This window comes from Colias philodice, chromosome 23, assembly GCF_061535455.1.
Source record: "Colias philodice isolate Cphi_HAF_F1 chromosome 23, ilColPhil1 Martin Lab GWU primary, whole genome shotgun sequence".
In the NCBI taxonomy this organism is placed as follows: Eukaryota; Metazoa; Arthropoda; class Insecta; order Lepidoptera; family Pieridae; genus Colias; species Colias philodice.
Genome location: NC_143108.1, coordinates 632,672 through 651,668, shown reverse-complemented (window position 1 = coordinate 651,668; position 18,997 = coordinate 632,672). Strand labels below are relative to the sequence as shown.

At 34.4% G+C, this 18,997-nt stretch overlaps 2 protein-coding genes across 2 annotated transcripts; one reads left to right on the top strand and one right to left on the bottom strand.

Moving 5' to 3' along the window:
* The first annotated feature begins 352 nt into the window (after positions 1–352).
* On the top strand, positions 353–15,721 carry Vha55 (V-type proton ATPase subunit Vha55). Its single transcript, XM_089709793.1, has 11 exons — positions 353–521; positions 2,238–2,356; positions 2,899–3,028; positions 3,877–4,008; positions 4,677–4,801; positions 5,200–5,430; positions 5,981–6,083; positions 7,088–7,242; positions 8,427–8,564; positions 14,103–14,231; positions 15,006–15,721. Exons 1-11 carry the CDS (start codon positions 437–439, stop codon positions 15,141–15,143), a joined length of 1,485 nt encoding a protein of 494 aa, XP_089565919.1. The 5' UTR covers positions 353–436; the 3' UTR covers positions 15,144–15,721.
* On the bottom strand, positions 15,713–17,601 carry LOC149477840 (uncharacterized). The gene is made up of 2 exons (XM_089709796.1): positions 17,219–17,601; positions 15,713–16,639 (listed from the first exon to the last, which is right to left on the bottom strand). The coding sequence occupies exons 1-2, from the start codon at positions 17,567–17,569 to the stop codon at positions 16,259–16,261; spliced, it is 732 nt and encodes a 243-aa protein (XP_089565922.1). The 5' UTR covers positions 17,570–17,601; the 3' UTR covers positions 15,713–16,258.
* Positions 17,602–18,997: the final 1,396 nt, after the last annotated feature.

The window sequence follows — 18,997 nt, the reverse complement described above, 5'->3', positions numbered from 1 at the left end:
ATTTATATTTACTATAGAACTTTATAAATTAATCAAACCACATACTATGGTCACCACTTCATCTATCTGTTGAATTTAACTTATTATTAATAATAGAATGTTTTTTTAACAATTTTTTACTATGGAACTTTGTAAATTAATCAAACTACATGCTATTGTTACCACTTCATCGATGTATTGAATTAACTTATTATTAATAACAGAATGTGGTTTTAACAATTTAAATAATCTTTATACATAATTAATATGTAGGTAATTTAAATTTTTTCTCTATTAAATTTTTTATTATTTTTTGTTCTGGCAAAGTTCACCTTGTGATAGATCACGTGACGGCACGTGAAACTGCATAGACAATTCCTCCATTCGTCAGTTTTCGGGTGAAGAGGCAGCGCAGTTTAGTGTTTTATTGAGCGGCCTGCCTTTAGAAAACAGAATCATGGCCAAAACCATCTCCCTAACCCAGGCAAACAAGGAGCATGCCCTTGTTGTATCCAGGGATTTCATTTCCCAGCCCCGTCTGAGTAAGTAACTAATTTATATGGCTTCTAATTTTGTACATTCGCCTAGTTGGGGCGACATAATATAATGTCAGATTATTGATTTTTCCATTATTACTTTGATTTATTTTTATTTAAGGTCATAAATTTAATTATATTAGGTAATTTAAAGCCTTTTAAACTAAGTAAATAATGTCAAGGATGTCGTAATTTATTACAAGGGATCCATTTTACGTATCGTCATCATAATCTTATAAGATTACAATCGTAGGCTTTGAAGACGTAATATAGGTGTTTCTCCAATGATTTGGTTAGAAGTTACTCTTTGGTTTATTTCAATAATATTCATGGTTTTCAACTCTGTAATAGTCAAAACTCGTGATGTTCACACGCCCTTCGACTTATGTTTTTTTTCTATATGACTTCCTAATTATCTATAATGCTCTATAATTGCCCATTTGTACATGAAATCATTAATTCCATATAGGAATAGCTCACTATTATTTATTTTAAATATAATAATTCTGTATTTTGCATAATAATGACAATGAGTACCATAGTCATGTGATGTTTTTCAAGTGATGCTTATTGGAGTACTAACTACTAAATACTAAATGGCTTCATTCGTTTTAGTGAAATATTATTATTTTAACGTCAAAATCCATATCTCCACATTCTCATTAGTATTTTTTTAAATATTCAAATGACAATCAGCTGATTGTCACATGACATATTATAACAAACAGACACACATACATGGCAAATAAGTTAAATATCTAGCTACTAAATTCATAAAAAATGTCCTATTTGATTATGAATAATAGCAACATAATCTCAAATTTATGTACTAATTTAACAATAACTTGCAAAAATTACTTTTTGGGTCATACTTACATACTGTCTTTACTTTTAACTCTGTTCAAAATATAATGAAGAATCATTAACCCATTGAGCCCCGAACGGCCCGATCGGTCCACGACACAATAGATTTTCTATTGTTTCTGTGATTCCGGGGCCTGAGTTATTAATAGTTTAATTTTGAATAGTGAAATAAAATAATATTACAACATAATTGAATCAATAAATGAATGAATGAAGTTTAAATAACTTGAATAATAAAAGCATTTTTCTCTCCTTTGTCCCTTTTTCATTTAGATAAGGTATATACAAAGAAGTATTTAAAATTGTTACAAAAAAATTCGTGTACATTTTATCTGAATAGGTCTTATCATACACCATCTGTGTACTACTGATAAAATATCACTACTTTTGTACAAATTAATATGCTTTCATAAACTTCATGTTGGTATGCAACAATCTTCGTAAAACTTGATTTGACCCCTTTAAATGGACAGATTTCATTCAAACTTTGGTCACTTTTGACAATACAATAATTTTATGAGTTTACTAGCTTTCATACTCAAAGAAAAACTTGCATAGTGCCCATTCCCGTGGGATTTCTGTGATAAAACCTATCTTATGTCCTTCCTCAGGTCTCAAGCTATCTCTGTACCAAAAAGTAAATCCATGCTGTACTTTTTGAGATTAGCCTGGACATATTATATACAGACAAAAATTCTAAAAACTATATTTTTGGTTCGGTATCCATTGTAGATCACGCCTCAAGAATCCTTTATAAAAAAAGTTTCAGTTTTGACTTTCCTACAATTTTATTATATGTATAGATAATAAAAAAAAATTTACTATAAATCATTTATTTGCAACATTATTTGTCCACAGCATACAAAACAGTGTCAGGTGTAAACGGGCCCCTCGTAATCCTCGATGAGGTGAAATTCCCCAAATTCTCCGAGATTGTACAACTGAAGCTCGCTGATGGCACCCTACGATCTGGACAGGTAATTTTGAATAACTGGTCTTACCACAACACAATTTAAACACAGTCTAACTTTAAACCAGGGATCTGTCACTTTAATAGTTGTCTATGTGAAATACGACAAAACCAGATTAAAGAGAACACATGCTTAAAGTTAAACCCTGTCTAAAGTTTTTTGTGGTAAGACAGAACCATTCTAATTTTATATTTTTTATGTGATTTTACAATTATATTTAAAGATAATTATTTGTTACTTTATCGCAATACTATAACTATAATATGTTATATAATAATTATATTTAAGAATCATTGTAAACAAATGTTTGTTGACCAAATAAATTAATAAATAAGGTACAACTACATAAGGATGTCTTGTGTAGCCTGTTTTCTTGGTTGTTTAATCAAAGTAGTTGTTTCCAAAATGTGTCTTGAGTTTTTCTAAATATAACTCACATTTGCACGCACATATATTCAAATATACAATTTCAAAAAAATTCCTTCAATATACAAATATTTGCGATGAAGACAGTTTTATTGTCATTTTAAAAAGTATTTTCCCCATAGGTATTGGAAGTCAGCGGCTCGAAAGCCGTTGTGCAGGTGTTCGAGGGTACTTCAGGTATTGACGCGAAAAACACACTCTGTGAGTTCACCGGCGACATCCTGCGTACGCCCGTGTCTGAAGATATGTTGGGTTAGTATTTATGTCTTTGTGTTATTTCTTGATTAATAAATGTGGATAAAAGTACAGTGGAATCCGTTTATAATGACGTGGGAACACGTCATACAAAGCATTTTGTAGAAAATAAACAATCTGTTTTTGTTAGTATGTATTTATTTCAATACAGAGAAAAATAATAGAGATAACTACACATTGAGACAAATAACAAAAAAGAAGTGAATGCCTTACATCGTTGGATATAAAATAATTATCCCAAACACTGCCGAAAGTGTTAGAAATCATTTTGGTTACTATAACCGGACAATTTATTAAAAATTGGTCACAATAAACGACGTGTCACTATAAACAAAATCATTTTATCCGAATTTTTGTAGGGATTTTTATATGAAAACCAAAATTTGCTGTGTAATATGTCATAATAAGCGGTTGGTCAATATAAGCGGAGTCATAATAAAAGGATTCTACTGTATGTTGTGTTAGTTGCACTACATAAATAAATAAAGATCAAATATTGTTATTTGATATTTTTAAATCTTTTTCTGGTTTGATCAATTTGTCTGCTTTTCTATTAGAAAAAAATTACAATATATAAAAATAGTTTAATTTGGTTTTGGTATATTTATATAGTTATGGTAGAATTTATCTTTGTTTTAACAGCAAAATACTTCTATAAGTGAAACAAAATTGCTTGAATCTCACTTCTTGTTTCTCTGTGTTTATTTAGAAAACAATACTTGTAAAACTAAATAATTAAGGATATAGTTTTGTAATTAATATGTTATTTCTAATTTATTGCGTGTTAAATAGTTATTCTTAACTCATTTAAATTTATTTATAACATATACAATATTCACACACAGGCCGTGTGTTCAACGGCTCCGGCAAGCCCATCGACAAGGGTCCCCCAATCCTTGCCGAGGCCTACCTCGACATCCAGGGCCAACCCATTAACCCCTGGTCCCGTATCTACCCAGAGGAAATGATCCAGACTGGTATGTGCATTTCATTATTATAAATAACTAGCGGTCCGCCCCGGCTTCGCCCGTGGTACCTACATGTTTAAACTATCCTATCTCTCAAGTTGGATCGAACTGCACATGATCTGCGAATTTTATTATAATCGGTTAAATGGTTTAGGAGTCCATTGAGGACAAACATTGTGACACGAGATTTATATATATTAAGTTTTATTCACATAATTCATTTAATATGTATTTTTTATCGATTAAAAAGTTTGTTTCATACCTATAGTAGTCATTTTAATAGGCAACATTTGACAGTTCAACAAAATTCAACAACGTAACCTTGTAACAACATATAATAATATATTTTTTCGTTTTGTAAGAACTGCATGTTTGCTTAACTTTTTTCAATTACCATTATTATTTTTAATTAATCATGATATTGAATTGATATTTTTGGTTTTATGGCATTCAAATGCTTTATAAATATAAACTTATAAATAATAGAAAAATGTATGTCCCTACATAAAACTGAAAGAATAGAATAAATTCGAGTGCTCTGGCGGGTCACGAGTGGCTGAGTTGGTCAGGCATCCGCCCCGGAATGGCGCGAAAGGATGCGGGTTCGAGTCCCGCCTCGTGATCGAATTTTTTCTATTCTTTATAAATTTATATTTAATCATGATATTGTTATTCAGGTATCTCCGCTATCGACGTGATGAACTCCATCGCCCGTGGTCAGAAGATCCCCATCTTCTCGGCAGCTGGTCTGCCCCACAACGAAATTGCCGCCCAGATCTGTAGGCAGGCTGGTCTTGTTAAGGTTAGTTTTTTATTATGTATATTTGTAATATAATTATTTGATAAAATTATTATTTTTTATATGGGAATATCTGATTTTTATTTGTAACTAGCTTTCCGTTAGGTTAATGTTTAGTAACTATATAACTAAACATTATTTTATATAGGTCGTAAACCTTCCACAAGAACCATTTATTGAATTATTTATGAAAACAATATATTATATAGCTACCTGTTTGAGTTTATTTCAATAAGCAGCCATTTTACTAGTAAAAAAGATAATAATAAAAGATACTCTACTGCTTATAAAAACATTTTACCATTCTAGGACTACATTATTAGTTATTACCATTTACCAGTAAAATTCGTCTATAATTACATTATCATTTTATTAAAATTATCGTATTATCTTTTCTTCAGGTGCCCGGCAAATCCGTGCTCGACGACCACGAGGACAACTTCGCCATTGTCTTCGCAGCCATGGGTGTGAACATGGAAACAGCCAGATTCTTCAAGCAGGACTTCGAGGAGAACGGTTCCATGGAGAACGTCTGCCTCTTCCTTAACCTGGCCAACGATCCGACCATCGAGAGGATCATCACACCACGTCTGGCTCTCACTGCCGCTGAGTTCTTGGCTTATCAGTGCGAGGTGGGTTTTGTGTTTGGCTATAAATTTGGTAGGGTAGTTGGACAAAATGTTTGAGAGGGTAGATTGATAAAGCATTTGGTAGGGTAGTTGGATAAAATATTTGGTAGGGTAGATTGATAAAGCATTTGGTAGGGTAGGTGGACTAAACATTTTGTAGGGTAGATTGATAAAGCATTTGGTAGGGTAGTTGGACAAAATGTTTGAGAGGGTAGTTGGACAAAACATTTGGATGGGTAGTTGTTCAAAACATTTGAACATACATTGGTTCATTAGTCTATAGTAGTTGGAATAGGGTGGTTTATTTTTTGTGTTTTAAAAAAATGAATGACAAACTTATTTCATATCTTTTGTTTTTTTTGTAATGTAAGTTAAATCAATAAAATTTCGATTTATTTTTCAAAAACTATTTGTTTGTACCGTTCAGTGGTTATCATGACTAACAGACAAACAGGCTTATCTTTGTGTTATAATTTATATAGATTGTTGTGTCCTCGCTGCTTTTTACCGAATATAAAATTAAAAACATTGTATTATATTTTTATTTGCACAGAAACACGTGCTGGTAATCTTGACGGACATGTCTTCGTACGCGGAGGCTCTGCGTGAAGTGTCCGCTGCCCGTGAGGAGGTGCCCGGACGTCGTGGTTTCCCCGGTACGTAGATACATACAAACATACAAGCATACTAGTACATATACATACAAATAAGTACACATATAAGCATACATAAAGAAAAAGAAGAGCGTGTGCTCAGCACACGTGATAGAAGTAAAACTTCTTTGGCAAGATTTAAAGATACCAAAATCGTCGACTTACTCCATGACGTGACAGTATTGCCATGACGCGAACTTGAAATTTTACTCTCAATGCCCCTAAAGAAGTATCACTTCAAATGAGAAAATATAAAAGAGTGCATAAATTCAGGTGTGCGTAGACTCTGTTGATCGTGCACACATGCAGATACATTAACGATATAAAAGTTTATTTATTTAATTAATATAATGACTTTATTCTCAAGTATAATTACATATATGTAATGCATACAGGCATACATGCACATGCAATATGCATAGCATGTAAACATACTTATGTTGTATTGTTTTTCAGTTTTAAAAATAAATAAATTTACCAAGGCCATTATTTCACTATCATCATATTTTACCAACGTCTTCAAGTTGCATGTTTTATTGCAAGTAACCATATTATGTACTAGCTGTGTCCTGCAGTTTCACCCGCAGTGCTCCGCTCTTGTTGGTCGTAGCGTGATGATATATTGCCTATAAACCTTCCTCGATAAATGGGCTATCTAACACCGAAAGAATTTTTCAAATCGGACCAGTAGTTCCTGAGATTAGCACGTTCAAACAAACAAATTCTTCAGCTTCATAATATTAGTACAGATTTGTAAGTTACCAAATGTATAAAAAAAAAGACGGGTTGCACTGGGGGAGTGCCGGCAGAAGTGAAAACTTGATTATTAACGTTGAGCATGTTTGATATTTTGGAATGGTATCCGTCTTACGCTTTTTCGATCAGGTCACGTGTCCTGACGCGAGTTTAAGATTTTATACCCATTACAGAAAAAGTGCTCAACGCCGCTAAAGAAATTTCACTTCAATAAATGAATTTACATTTATTTATATACATTAATTTCGCAGGTTACATGTACACGGATTTGGCCACAATCTACGAGCGCGCGGGTCGTGTTGAAGGACGCAACGGTTCGATCACACAGATCCCCATCCTCACTATGCCTAACGACGATATCACGCATCCCATCCCCGATTTAACGGGTTATATTACTGAGGGACAGGTGAGTGTGTGACGTTTGATGAATAGCCTAGGCAGATAATTATTGCTATGGACTTTTGGAAATCAAGATACTTCCCTAGACTTTTGATCCCCATCCTCACTATGCCTAACGACGATATTATTCATTCTGAATCTAACGGGATGTATTACTGAGGGACAGGTGAGTGAACAAACGGCCTAGGCGGGTAATTAAACAGCTTATTTAGATTGGACTTGATGGAAAGCAAAAGACTCCTATAGATTGCTGATCGCCATCCTCACAATGCATAACAACTATATCACGCATCCCATCCCCGATTTAACGGGTTATATTACTGAGGGACAGGTGAGTGTACGAACGGCCTAGGCGGGTAATTAAACAGCTGATTTAGATTGGCAAAGCGAGGAAGTGTGATTTGATCCCCATCTTCACTATGCCCAACGACGATATCACGCATCACACCACAGATAAGTGTGCGAACGGGCTAGGCAGATGGCTGATGGTATAGATGGTCTTTTAATCCCCATTCCCACGATGCGATGCCTGATGATGACATGTCTATGATCTACGAGCGTGCCGGACGGGCAAAAAAGTATACACTATTAAAATTTAAAACCATTTAATTATCTACTTGCATAATTAAATTAATTTTTGAAGAACATTATCACGTTTTTAAGTGTCTAATAAATATTTTATTTATACCAATTATCTACCAATTAAATAACCATTATTTTATTATAATATTATTGCCTACGGTCGGGGTGATAATAAGCTATGCAAAAACGCATACAATATTACATTATAAAAATGTATTTGTTTACATTATTACTTACTAGCTTTCCGACCGCGACTTTGACTTAAACCTAATAAATTATAATATTCTAAAACCTTCCTCTTGAATCACTCTATCTATTTAAAAAGCCCGCATTCAAGTAAGTAAGTGCGTAGTTTTAAAGATTTAGGCGTACATAGGGACCGAGAAAACGACTTTGTTTTATACTATGTAGTGATTTTACCCATTTTTCCATACACTAAACAATAATTGTGTGATATATAATATTGTTTATTGTAATTTATAATATTATTTGCACACTCAAATACGAGCCAGAATGTTTAAGAATCTATGTAATCTGCTCCTACCTAACATCTTTGTTATTCTACATTCTACAAATAATGAAATTTGAATTTGAATGTATCTCCCTCAGATCTACGTAGATCGTCAGCTCCACAACCGTCAGATCTACCCTCCAGTGAATGTATTGCCATCTCTGTCTCGTCTCATGAAGTCCGCCATTGGTGAAGGCATGACGCGCAAGGACCACTCGGACGTGTCCAACCAGCTGGTGAGTGGGGACAGACAGACGAACACACACAAATACATACGCAAATATTAAAAACAAATACACACACGCGCTTGTGACGTATACAAACATTCACAAATACGTATTATCATAACGCGCACGTACACACCTACACGTACGCATATATTCGAATGTGTTAAAACGAGAAGAAGCGCTTTATTTTTTTATTAAAACAACAGCCAATTTATTTATAATAATAATAATAATAATAATAAAGCCCTTTATTCTGAAATCAGTAAACAATTCAACGTAATCTAACACTATACATAAATAAATTTTAGTTTATTTTACAATATGTCTCTAATTTCAGTGTGCCTGTTGGCATAGGCCTCCTCCAAAAACTTCCACTGGCTTCTGTCATTTGCCACCCTTCTCCACTTTGCACCTGCCGTCAGTTTCAGATCGTCTTCCCATTTTACTTTTTGCCTTCCTCTATTTCGTTTTCCATCTCTTGGGTACCACTCAGTTGTAGCCTTGCTCCATTTCTCATTTTTGTCACGCATCATGTGCCCTGCCCATCGCCATTTTTGTTTGTCTATTCTTTTGAGTATATCTGTCAATTTCGTTTTCGATCTTAGAATGGTGTTTCTAATCCGATCTTGTCTTCGTGCACCTGTCATACTTCGCTCCATTGCCCTTTGGCATATTGCTAGTTTTTCCCTGAGCGATTTGGTCAATGACCAGGTTTCGCAGCCATAAGTCAGACACGGCAGTATGCATGTGTTAAAAGTTTTTGTTTTTATCGCCATTCCAAGGTCTTTAGACTTCATTATTTCTTTTAGGGCCCAGTACTTTTTCCACCCTATAGCTATTCTCAGATTTATCTCTCTTATATTTTGTTCCGTGGTAGAAATAATCTGTCCCAGGTATGTGTATTGTTCGACATATTCGAGATGTTTATATCCAATTTTTATGTTCGTTTTTTGGTCATTTGTCATAAGTTTAGTTTTTTCGGCGTTCATTTTTAATCCGACTTTCAGACTTTCAATGTTTAGGCCTTGAATCATGACTTCTAAATTTTTGGGGTTTTCCTCGAGAAGGACTAAGTCGTCCGCAAACCTGAGGTGGTTCAATTTTTTTCCGTTTATATTTAGACCGAAATTTTCCCAGTCTAATTTTCTGAAAATATTTTCAAGAACTGCGGAAAATAGTTTGGGTGAGAGCGGGTCCCCCTGTCTCACCCCTTTCTCTATGTTGAATTCTCTACCTAGAGACTCTAATTGGATTCTGGCTTTACTGTTTGAGTAGATTTTTGTTATGATGTTAATGTATACTGCCGGTACTCCTTGTTGTTTTAATGTCTCCCATATGTACTCGTGTTTTATGCTATCGAAGGCCTTGGCATAATCTATAAAGGCTATATATAAGGTTTTGTTGTATTCATTGTATTTTTCCAACACCTGCTTGACTGTGTGGATATGATCTAAAGTTGAAAAACCTTTTCTGAAGCCCGCCTGTTCAATCGGTTGCTGTTCGTCAAGCAATGGGGTGATTCTATTTAGTATAACTTTTGCAAAAACCTTGTATACATTTGACATTAGGCTTATGGGCCTATAATTACCAATGTCTTCCTTATCTCCTTTTTTGTATAATAATATTATATGGGATTTGGTCCATTGTTCTGGGATATAGCCACTTGTCAAGATCTCGTTGAATATTTTGGTCAGAACTGGTACTAACTCTTCCATTGTTCCTTTTATTAGTTCGTTAGTTATTTTATCTGGTCCTGGTGCTTTGCCCATCTTTTGGCTTGTAATGGCCTGCTCCACTTCATTCTGTAAGATGCTAGGAATGGTTTCTTCGTCATCTGTATTGCAACATTTACTAATTATGGATGGTTCTTGTTCTGCGTATAACTGTTGGTAGAAATCTGTTGCTGCATCCTTAATAGTTTTTCGCTTCGAGGTGGTCTTCGATCTCTTTTTCAGTTTTGGTATCCACTCTTTCCCAGTCTCTTTTAATTCACTTAATGCTTTTTTAACGCCTCCTGTTCTTGATATGTGGAATTCTAAGGTTTGTAATCTTTTCATCTTTCGGTCTTTCCTTATGTTCTCTCTTATTTTCTTGCTTAGTTCTGTTATAAATTTTATATTTTCTTTCCCTATTTGGTTGGATATTAGTTCTTTTCTTTCATTGATTAGTTCTAGAGTTTTGTCACTAAGTTGGTATTTGTTGTGGTTTTGGTTTCTGTTTGTGGTCACATATTTCTGTAGCTGTTTCTCAAGGCGACTATATTTTTCTCTCGCGTTATTTGCACCACTCATTATAACGTTCTCCATGTCTTCTAGGTAATTTGTGTTATAGCTGCTGTAATCAGCTTTTAGCTGTTCTGTCACATAATTTTTAATATGCGTCCGGGAAGTTTTATTTGGGTGTTTTTTGAGAGAGCTTCTTACCATTCGATGATTTGTGTTGAAATTGAGCTTAGATATAACTGTGGTATCTGTAAATGCCTTTGGGTAGCTGCTTATTACGTAGTCAATCTCGTTTTTGTACGATCCATCCGGAGAGATCCAAGTCCACTTATTTTTTATCTTTTTCTTAAAAATTGAGTTAATCACAGTTAAGTTGTGTTCCATTAAAAAGTTGATTAGCTTCTCTCCGTTTTGACTTCTCTTTCCTTGTCCAAACTTTCCAAGAACATGTTCTTCGCTGTTTTGCCTTCCACCCACCTGAGCGTTGAAATCTCCCATTAAGATTATGTGTTTGTCAGAGTTGGTTTTTACTGCTAGTGAAATTTCCTCGTAGAAGGCATCTATTGCTGATTTTTCCGCTTGTTCTGTAGGTGCGTATACTTGCATTATTGCCCATTGCTTCCTGTATCCTGGGAATTTGATGATCAGCAATGCCAGCCTTTCGGAGATACCATTAAGTTCTTGTATATATTGTTTTAGAGATTTCTTGATTATGAAGCCCACTCCTCTTTGGCCTGGCGTTTCTCCCTTTTGAAATAGGATGTAATCTTTATGCTCTTCAATTTTTTCGCCTAGTCTCCTCATTTCGCTTATACCTAATATGTCTAGTCTTATGTCTTCTAGTGCTTTTTCCAGCTCTATCAAGCTTTCCTGTGTCCTGAGGGTTCTCACATTTAGGGTTGCTACATTGAATACTTCGCATCTTTTGGTTTGTCGGGCTGGTGACGCTACAGGTCCATTTCGGATTGTATTCTGTTGTGTTTGTGTCTTTAAGTTGTATAATAATATGCTGTTGTTTCTATTTATATTTGGAGGGTTTTGGTCTGCTTCTCCCACGGTGACCGGCCGGATTGGGATGCGATTTTTGTTTGTTTGTTTTGACATGTTTGTACATTTTGACATATTTTGGTTCCGGTTGCCTATGCCCATCATTAGTTTTTTGGAGTTTCTGCAGGTGAAGCTGTTCTTCCATTCTTAATGTATTTGAGTATGCTAGGTTTTATCATTTCCCTTGCTGAGCTTCCCGCTTGTGATAATACTGGTTCACTTTCCAGGGTCACTTTTTTCTGAATTGGTGTGTTTGGGGAGGCTGACTCACCTCGCTTTCTTTTTTCTCTGTTTTTGTCTGAAGGTTTCTTCACTACCAGTTTGTCATAGTTAATGTAGGCAATATTTCCTTTTTGTTTCTCTTCCTTTACTTGTTCCTTCAGTTGCTTCCTTATTTCTAGTATCTCCTTAGGAAAGTCTTCATTTACATAAATTCCTGGCGGGAGTTTCGACTTATTCTTAAGTATTGTATGTTTCTTCCAAATAGTTGTGACTGTAGCAACGACAGGGCGGTTTTTGTTCTTAGTCTTTTGGCCTATTCTATATATATTACTAATCTCTTGACTGTCCATAGGTATTCCAGATTCGATTATAATTTCCTTTAAGTAATCTACTAACTCGTTTTCTGTTTTGCCTGGTTCGTCTATTCCATAGAATACTAGATTGTTTTTCCTCTTATCTTTTTCAAGCGAGTTAATTTTTTGTTCCATAGATGCTACTTTACTTTTCAGGGCTTCGTTCTCTTCTGTTAGGGATTTAAATTTTATATCTATCCCTTCCATAACGCTTTTCGTCACTGCTGTTGTTATTTCTAAAGTTTGTTGTTTCATCTTTTCCTCCATTTTCAATAATAATAGTTCTATATTTGCATCCATTTTTGAGGTAATTTTAATTCTTGATGTGGCAACACTACTTTTAGTAGCTTTTGGAATTTGTTACTGGCCACTCCACAAGTGACGGTGACGTTTGACAGTTTGCTGACAGATGGTCTCTTGTCTATGATAATATGATCGTGATTCTCACTTTTTAAGTTGTGTTGTCAAATGAAATTTGATATTTTCTTGCCCAAACTTGTAACTTTGCACTATTTTCACTTGCGGATATTGCTTATTTGTGTTTCTGTGATACTTCTGTGACTCGGCACAACTGTTCGATCACTCTTTACCACTGGTTTATATATTTAATTACGGAGCTTCGTGACGCACTTGTTTACAGTATGACCGCCGGAACCGGAACCAATTTATTTACAAAAGGTATATGCTTTTATCTGCTAAAAATAACAATGAAAATTTATCCCAATTATAAATTTAAATTTTGTTATCACTTGTAACTGAACAGCAGCCTGAGATAAATTGCAGACTAATAGAATAACGCTAAGGAATAGAAATTGCTATCGCTAATTTTATTGACATAAGCTCATGGCATTTTGGTAATGGTTCGGTCACACTACCAACGATGACGACGACAACGACCAAAATTCCCATCCAGCCGAAATTTGTTCAAAAATAGGTTAAATATAGGTCAATTAATTAAAAAATAGGTTTTTTTGCGATTTCCGCTGAGGCGGTTAGTTTTTCATATAATCACGTGAGACCAAAATTGTAGACCATAAAATTATCTATAAAAAAATGTTAAATACATTTTTTTCTAGGAGCCACCGTTTCTACGAAAATCCTATTTTTTCATTAATTCATCTCAAAAAATAATTGCCAATCACCAGAACGACAGGAAATTTTATTTTAAAGTAATTGTGTTTAGCACAATAATTTTGTTAAATTTCGACTGGATGAAAATTTTGTTCGTGGTCGTCGTCGTCGTTGGTAGGGTGACCAAACCCTTAGCAATACATCATAATATGCTTATGTCAATAATAAATAGCGGATTCTATTCCTTTGCGTTTTGACGTTTGTCCCGACCCTCTGTATTGAAGTGAAACTTCTTTATCGGGGTTGGAAAAAAATTTACTGTAACATTTTTTCGTTACGCGTGACATTTTTCCGTTACGCGCCATCTTTTTTTTATCCCTACCACGCGTGATTCGACGTATTTCTGTAAAGTTGCATATATAGTAAATTATTTTTTTAAATATAAGGTCATAAAGAAGTTTCACTTCTTACGTGTGTACACTAGTACACGCACACATTTTTTGTTAACTAAAAAGCTGTTGGACGTGCCAAGAAATATAAACAAACTCGAAAAACATTATTTCGCAGTCGGGTAAAAATTATCAATAATAATTAATTTATATACAAATACTAATATAATGTAACACTTGCAGTACGCCTGCTACGCCATCGGCAAGGACGTGCAAGCGATGAAGGCCGTGGTCGGTGAAGAGGCCCTCACACCAGACGACTTGCTGTACTTGGAGTTCCTCACCAAGTTCGAGAAGAACTTCATCACGCAGGTCAGTTGGTGATGAGTGATTTTTATTTATTTTATTTATGACACTTTATTGTACATATTATAACAGGAATTTAATATTTAAAATAAGTGAATACATAAAATATAGGCGGCCTTATTGCTTAAAAGCAATCTCTTCCAGGCAACCATAAAAATAAAGGACATGTAAGACATTGGTAAAAAGCGAGGGCGCATCAAAAAGATTTAAAAAAAAAGAATAGAGTGATGATGTGGTGGTGATGAAAGTTTTGATAGACGTTGATTTTTTTTTATTCAAGAGGCAAATGTGGTGGGAAAAGATTTAGTAGAATGTTTGGGATGTTTAGAAAATGTCATAGTTAAAAAAAAGGGAGGGATAGAATGTGAGGGTAAATGAAGATGAACAGAAAGAAGTATTGTCAAAACATTAACAAGAACATAAACCGAAGTTTATAGTTTTAAAAAGCTAATAGAGAATACCTGATAATTTTTTACGAATAGAAAAAAATTATAATTTGATTGATCAAATCCTGCTTTGTGATAGAATTTTTTCTAATCATAAAATGTTTCTACTGTAGTTTCTTCACTCTTGTAAATATATTGTTAAGTTTGTAACTAATATCAATTCGGAACATAGGTATCATTTTCAAACAATTCAATAGTTGGTTATCATCAAATAAAAAATCATTTGGACAAATCAATGAATCAAATGACAAATAATATCCTATTTTTATAATCAGTGAGTTCCTTGAAAATAAACTAATTTAAATGAATTTAAATTAATTTTTCTCTCTTTCAGAGTAACTACGAGAACCGCACAGTGTTCGAGTCCCTGGACATCGGCTGGCAGCTGCTGCGTATCTTCCCCAAGGAGATGCTCAAGCGTATCCCCGCGGCCACGCTTGCGGAGTTCTACCCGAGAGATTCCCGCCATTAATCCTCCCCATCCCCAATTACCCCCTCTATCCTCCCCTTTACCCCCCGGATGCGATGTTCTAACCCCCTTCAAGTTGTTTTACCAAGAAGGGCCGATGACTGCATTTTAAATGAATTGTATATTAAATATTATTTATGTTTTAATCTGTGTGCAATGTCTATTTATTGTTTCAATAAAATAATTGTTTATACTCGATTTGTTTCTTGATAACCGAAGGTTGGAACGTCGCGTCCATCCTTGTAAGATATTATCGTATTAGTAAGTTGTTAATAGTTAATGTCGTGTATATCGATTACAAAATTTAACGTGTTGATATTTAAAGCCATATTGTTAGAAGATTATGAAATACATAATAAATAAAAGTATTTTTCGCTCGTTTTTTTGCACAAATCATTATATGGAACGCTGTGCGGTAAAATTTATCAAATAGAGAAATATGTGATGTCGTTCGACAGTGTAAATAATATGCAGTAACAAAATGTTACATTCCATGTTCTATGTTCACTCCAAAGCTTCATATTCTATTTAAAGTGAATTAGGATACTGTTGTTTGAAGAAATAAACTATAGAAGTTTTAATGGTGTTTTTATTTCAACCTTATACCTATAATACCTTGCTTAGAATTTATCACACAATTATAATAAAGTTACATCAGTACCATAGGCCGGGAGTTACTGACACAAAATATTGAATATTTTGTGTCAGTGTCTCCCGGTCTATCAAAGAAATTAACAGTTTTTCTTCATCATAATCATACAAGTCAATAACTTCGATTAATCTCTTTGTAATTGAACTAAAATTCAAGCATTATTGTCACAACTACGTGATTATTAATTACCACGTCACAATAAAAGCTATAGTTATCACACAATAGAAAATCTATTGTGTCGTGGACCGATCGGGCTGTTCGGGGCTCAATGGGTTAATATATTATGTAGCAGTAGGGAAAAAGTAGTAGGAGTCATTTTAATTTAGGTTTAAAATCGGACTCGAGGAATTCGCGACATGCAGTCACTTCACTCTATTACCATTTGTACCTACATAAATAAATATTATCCTTAAAAAATTGGGGTTAGACAAAACATGAATAGAACACTGTTGGAATCTCCCTCGATTTAGATGAGGTTATCGGTTTCACTGGAAGCCGACATATTACTGTATGTATTATAGTTTTCGATCGCAAGCTCACTCAAAATATTCTGTATTCTTGTTTGAGCAATCATACTTCTCTCAAAGGATAATTCTCTTAACTGTACTGCAACGCTCTTTGCAAAAATATCAAATCTGTCTTCTACAGGTAGATCTCTATTGACAGCTTCTTGTAAGTATTTGTGCTCTCCACTCGAACGGAATTTTTTCCGCCGTGACTCGTTTTTAACTGGAGGCTGTGTACTTTCACTTCGTTCCTCCTTTGGTATTGAGATATATTCAATCTCTAAAGAAGAAGGTACAATGTTATCTTGTCCGCTGCTTGTTGATTCCCTATCATCCTTATCCTGAAAAATAAAAATAAACAAAAATCATTGGCTCTCCAGTTTTTTCCATCTCCTGTACTAAAATGAAGACCCTCGAATTCAATGTACAGTCACGTATGAAATTGTATAGCTACTCTTTTTACAACCCACAATTATTTTCTATTCCCTATAAAACATGACAACGCTCTTCTAAATAACAAAATCTATTAATTTCAATTAATAATAATTAAATATCAATAACTACTAAACATTTATAAATTACCTAATTAATTAAATAAATCAAACACTTAAAAACATAATAGTTAGGTATATACTTATTCGTAAGTAACTACTTTAAAATATACTCCCATTATATGTGAGTATAATACCTATTTAAATTTTAACTCACAATTATATTTTGTGCTAGAGTACTAAACTTAACAATCTCATTAAATTTATTTAGCCATTATCTAAATACCCTTTTATGTACCTAGGTACATAACTATTTTATTATGAGCGCGACAGTACCCATGCGCAACTATCCCCTGACCCCTCCACATGACACATTTCGCTCTGCTCTACTACTAGTTTTTCGCCGGCCGTCTCTACACTGATACTTACATTTTCTATAGATCTGCGACTTTCATTTATATCACTCAACAAACTATCCATTTCCATGTACCAATTCAAATTTGGTATATAAATAGCATCACGTCCTAGACCTGACCGCATTGAATTTTGAATCTTTTTCTTTTCCTGATAATAGGTTGACCTAAGTGTTCGCATTTTCTTTCTCGCCTCAGGCACTCCGAATCCAGAAATGTTCATCTCTGTGACTATTTTCTTATATGCGGCATTTCTAGTGAGTTTATGTTTAAACAAAACCGTTTTTGGGTTCCACAAACATTCGTAGGATTTAAATACCTTGATGAACTTCATAGTTGTTTCCGAATCCCACTTTCCCGCAGCCATAATTACGTAAATTACTGTGTAAATTACCAACTACGTACTAGGCATGGGCGTTGAATCAACGGACTAGTTAAATTAACCGTCTATGTTCACTCAACGATTCGACTAGTCCATCGTTCATCAACGGACTAGTTGAATTCAACGACTAAACAAAAGAGTCGAAACGCTCGTCAACGCGTCCGCGACGGTTAACTCTTCGACGTGGCCGTATAATAGTCCACCGTAGACGGTTAAACGACTCGTCGTAGACAGCTCGTCAGTCGACACGTTTGTATCAACTACCAACTTGCGTCGCGAGTTGATAGTTCAATATTTTTACCGTTAATTCCGTTTGACTTTTAATGAGATTACTATGATCAATGCTCGAAATATTGAAAAAAATATTTTATATAATTTGATATTATTGAATTGTCTTAAAAATCTAAGATATTTTTTTATTCAGTTAATTTATTACATATCATAAGGATTACCTACCTATAATAATATATTGAATAATGTTAAAATATCGACTATAACTAACGACTTAAAACGACAAGTTAAAACATAAACAAAAACTTGTTAGATTGTGATAGGTGATAAATATATAATTGTTAAAAAACAGCTCTGACTTTTTCTTTACTAGAGACAACCCTGACATTGAATTCTTTGAAAATGTATAATTCGTAATAACTTCGTGGTAAGAATGTGGAATTTTACATGTATAGTGTAGAACCTCAGTTCAAGGTAACGAACGTTCGATTACCAATACCGTCGCGCGTCGGTCGACCGTGTCAATTCGTTTCAGTTTACACATCGACTAGTCGAAGATTTTAACTAGTTGATCGACTAGTTGATGAACGACATTTAACGGTCTAGTCTCGTTGATGAAAAATGCGTCGACGACCCATTCCTACTACGTACCTTCACTTGCCAGTACAACTTGTCACTAACATTAGGCCAAAGAATATACTACTCACCTTCGGCGAGCATTAGGCTGTATTTGTATTCTCTTTGTAAGTCCAACTTGTCATTTGCCAGGCTGTCAGGTTGACTTGTCGCTTAGTAAAATATAGTAGCGATTTCTATTCACTTGCCTCATTAAGTAATGATCTAAGTGAAAGTCACTTGCACTATTCATCAACTATACTACAGATTATATTACATATATTGTTAGACGTTAACTTTTGATTTAATATTTTTGTGGATGAGTAGTTGTCAATATAGTTGTCACTGTTTCCTCTGGTTTCCTCCCTCTCCAAGGCATTTGACTGCGTTGAACATTGTACTTTATTGTGTAAACTTAGTCACTATGGGATTATAGGACAAGCTCAGAACCTCATAGCCTCATACCTGTATGATAGGATACAAACTGTAGTTGTTATGCTGGGGCCACACTAACGGGAAATGCCATTAATTAACGCGATAATGGACGTTAACTTTAGGTGTAGCCAG

What these genes read in the sequence shown, in the direction of transcription:
- Vha55 (XM_089709793.1), top strand. Translation starts at nt 437, where the DNA reads ATGGCCAAAACCATCTCCCTAACCCAGGCAAACAAGGAGCATGCCCTT. An exon ending in CGTGTCTGAAGATATGTTGG is followed by an intron (nt 3,029 to 3,876) that starts GTTAGTATTTAT and finishes ATTCACACACAG; the next exon opens with GCCGTGTGTTCAACGGCTCC. An exon ending in AGAAGAACTTCATCACGCAG is followed by an intron (nt 14,232 to 15,005) that starts GTCAGTTGGTGA and finishes TCTCTCTTTCAG; the next exon opens with AGTAACTACGAGAACCGCAC.
- LOC149477840 (XM_089709796.1), bottom strand. Translation starts at nt 17,569, where the DNA reads ATGGCTGCGGGAAAGTGGGATTCGGAAACAACTATGAAGTTCATCAAG. An exon ending in GTCGCAGATCTATAGAAAAT is followed by an intron (nt 16,640 to 17,218) that starts GTAAGTATCAGT and finishes TTTATTTTTCAG; the next exon opens with GATAAGGATGATAGGGAATC.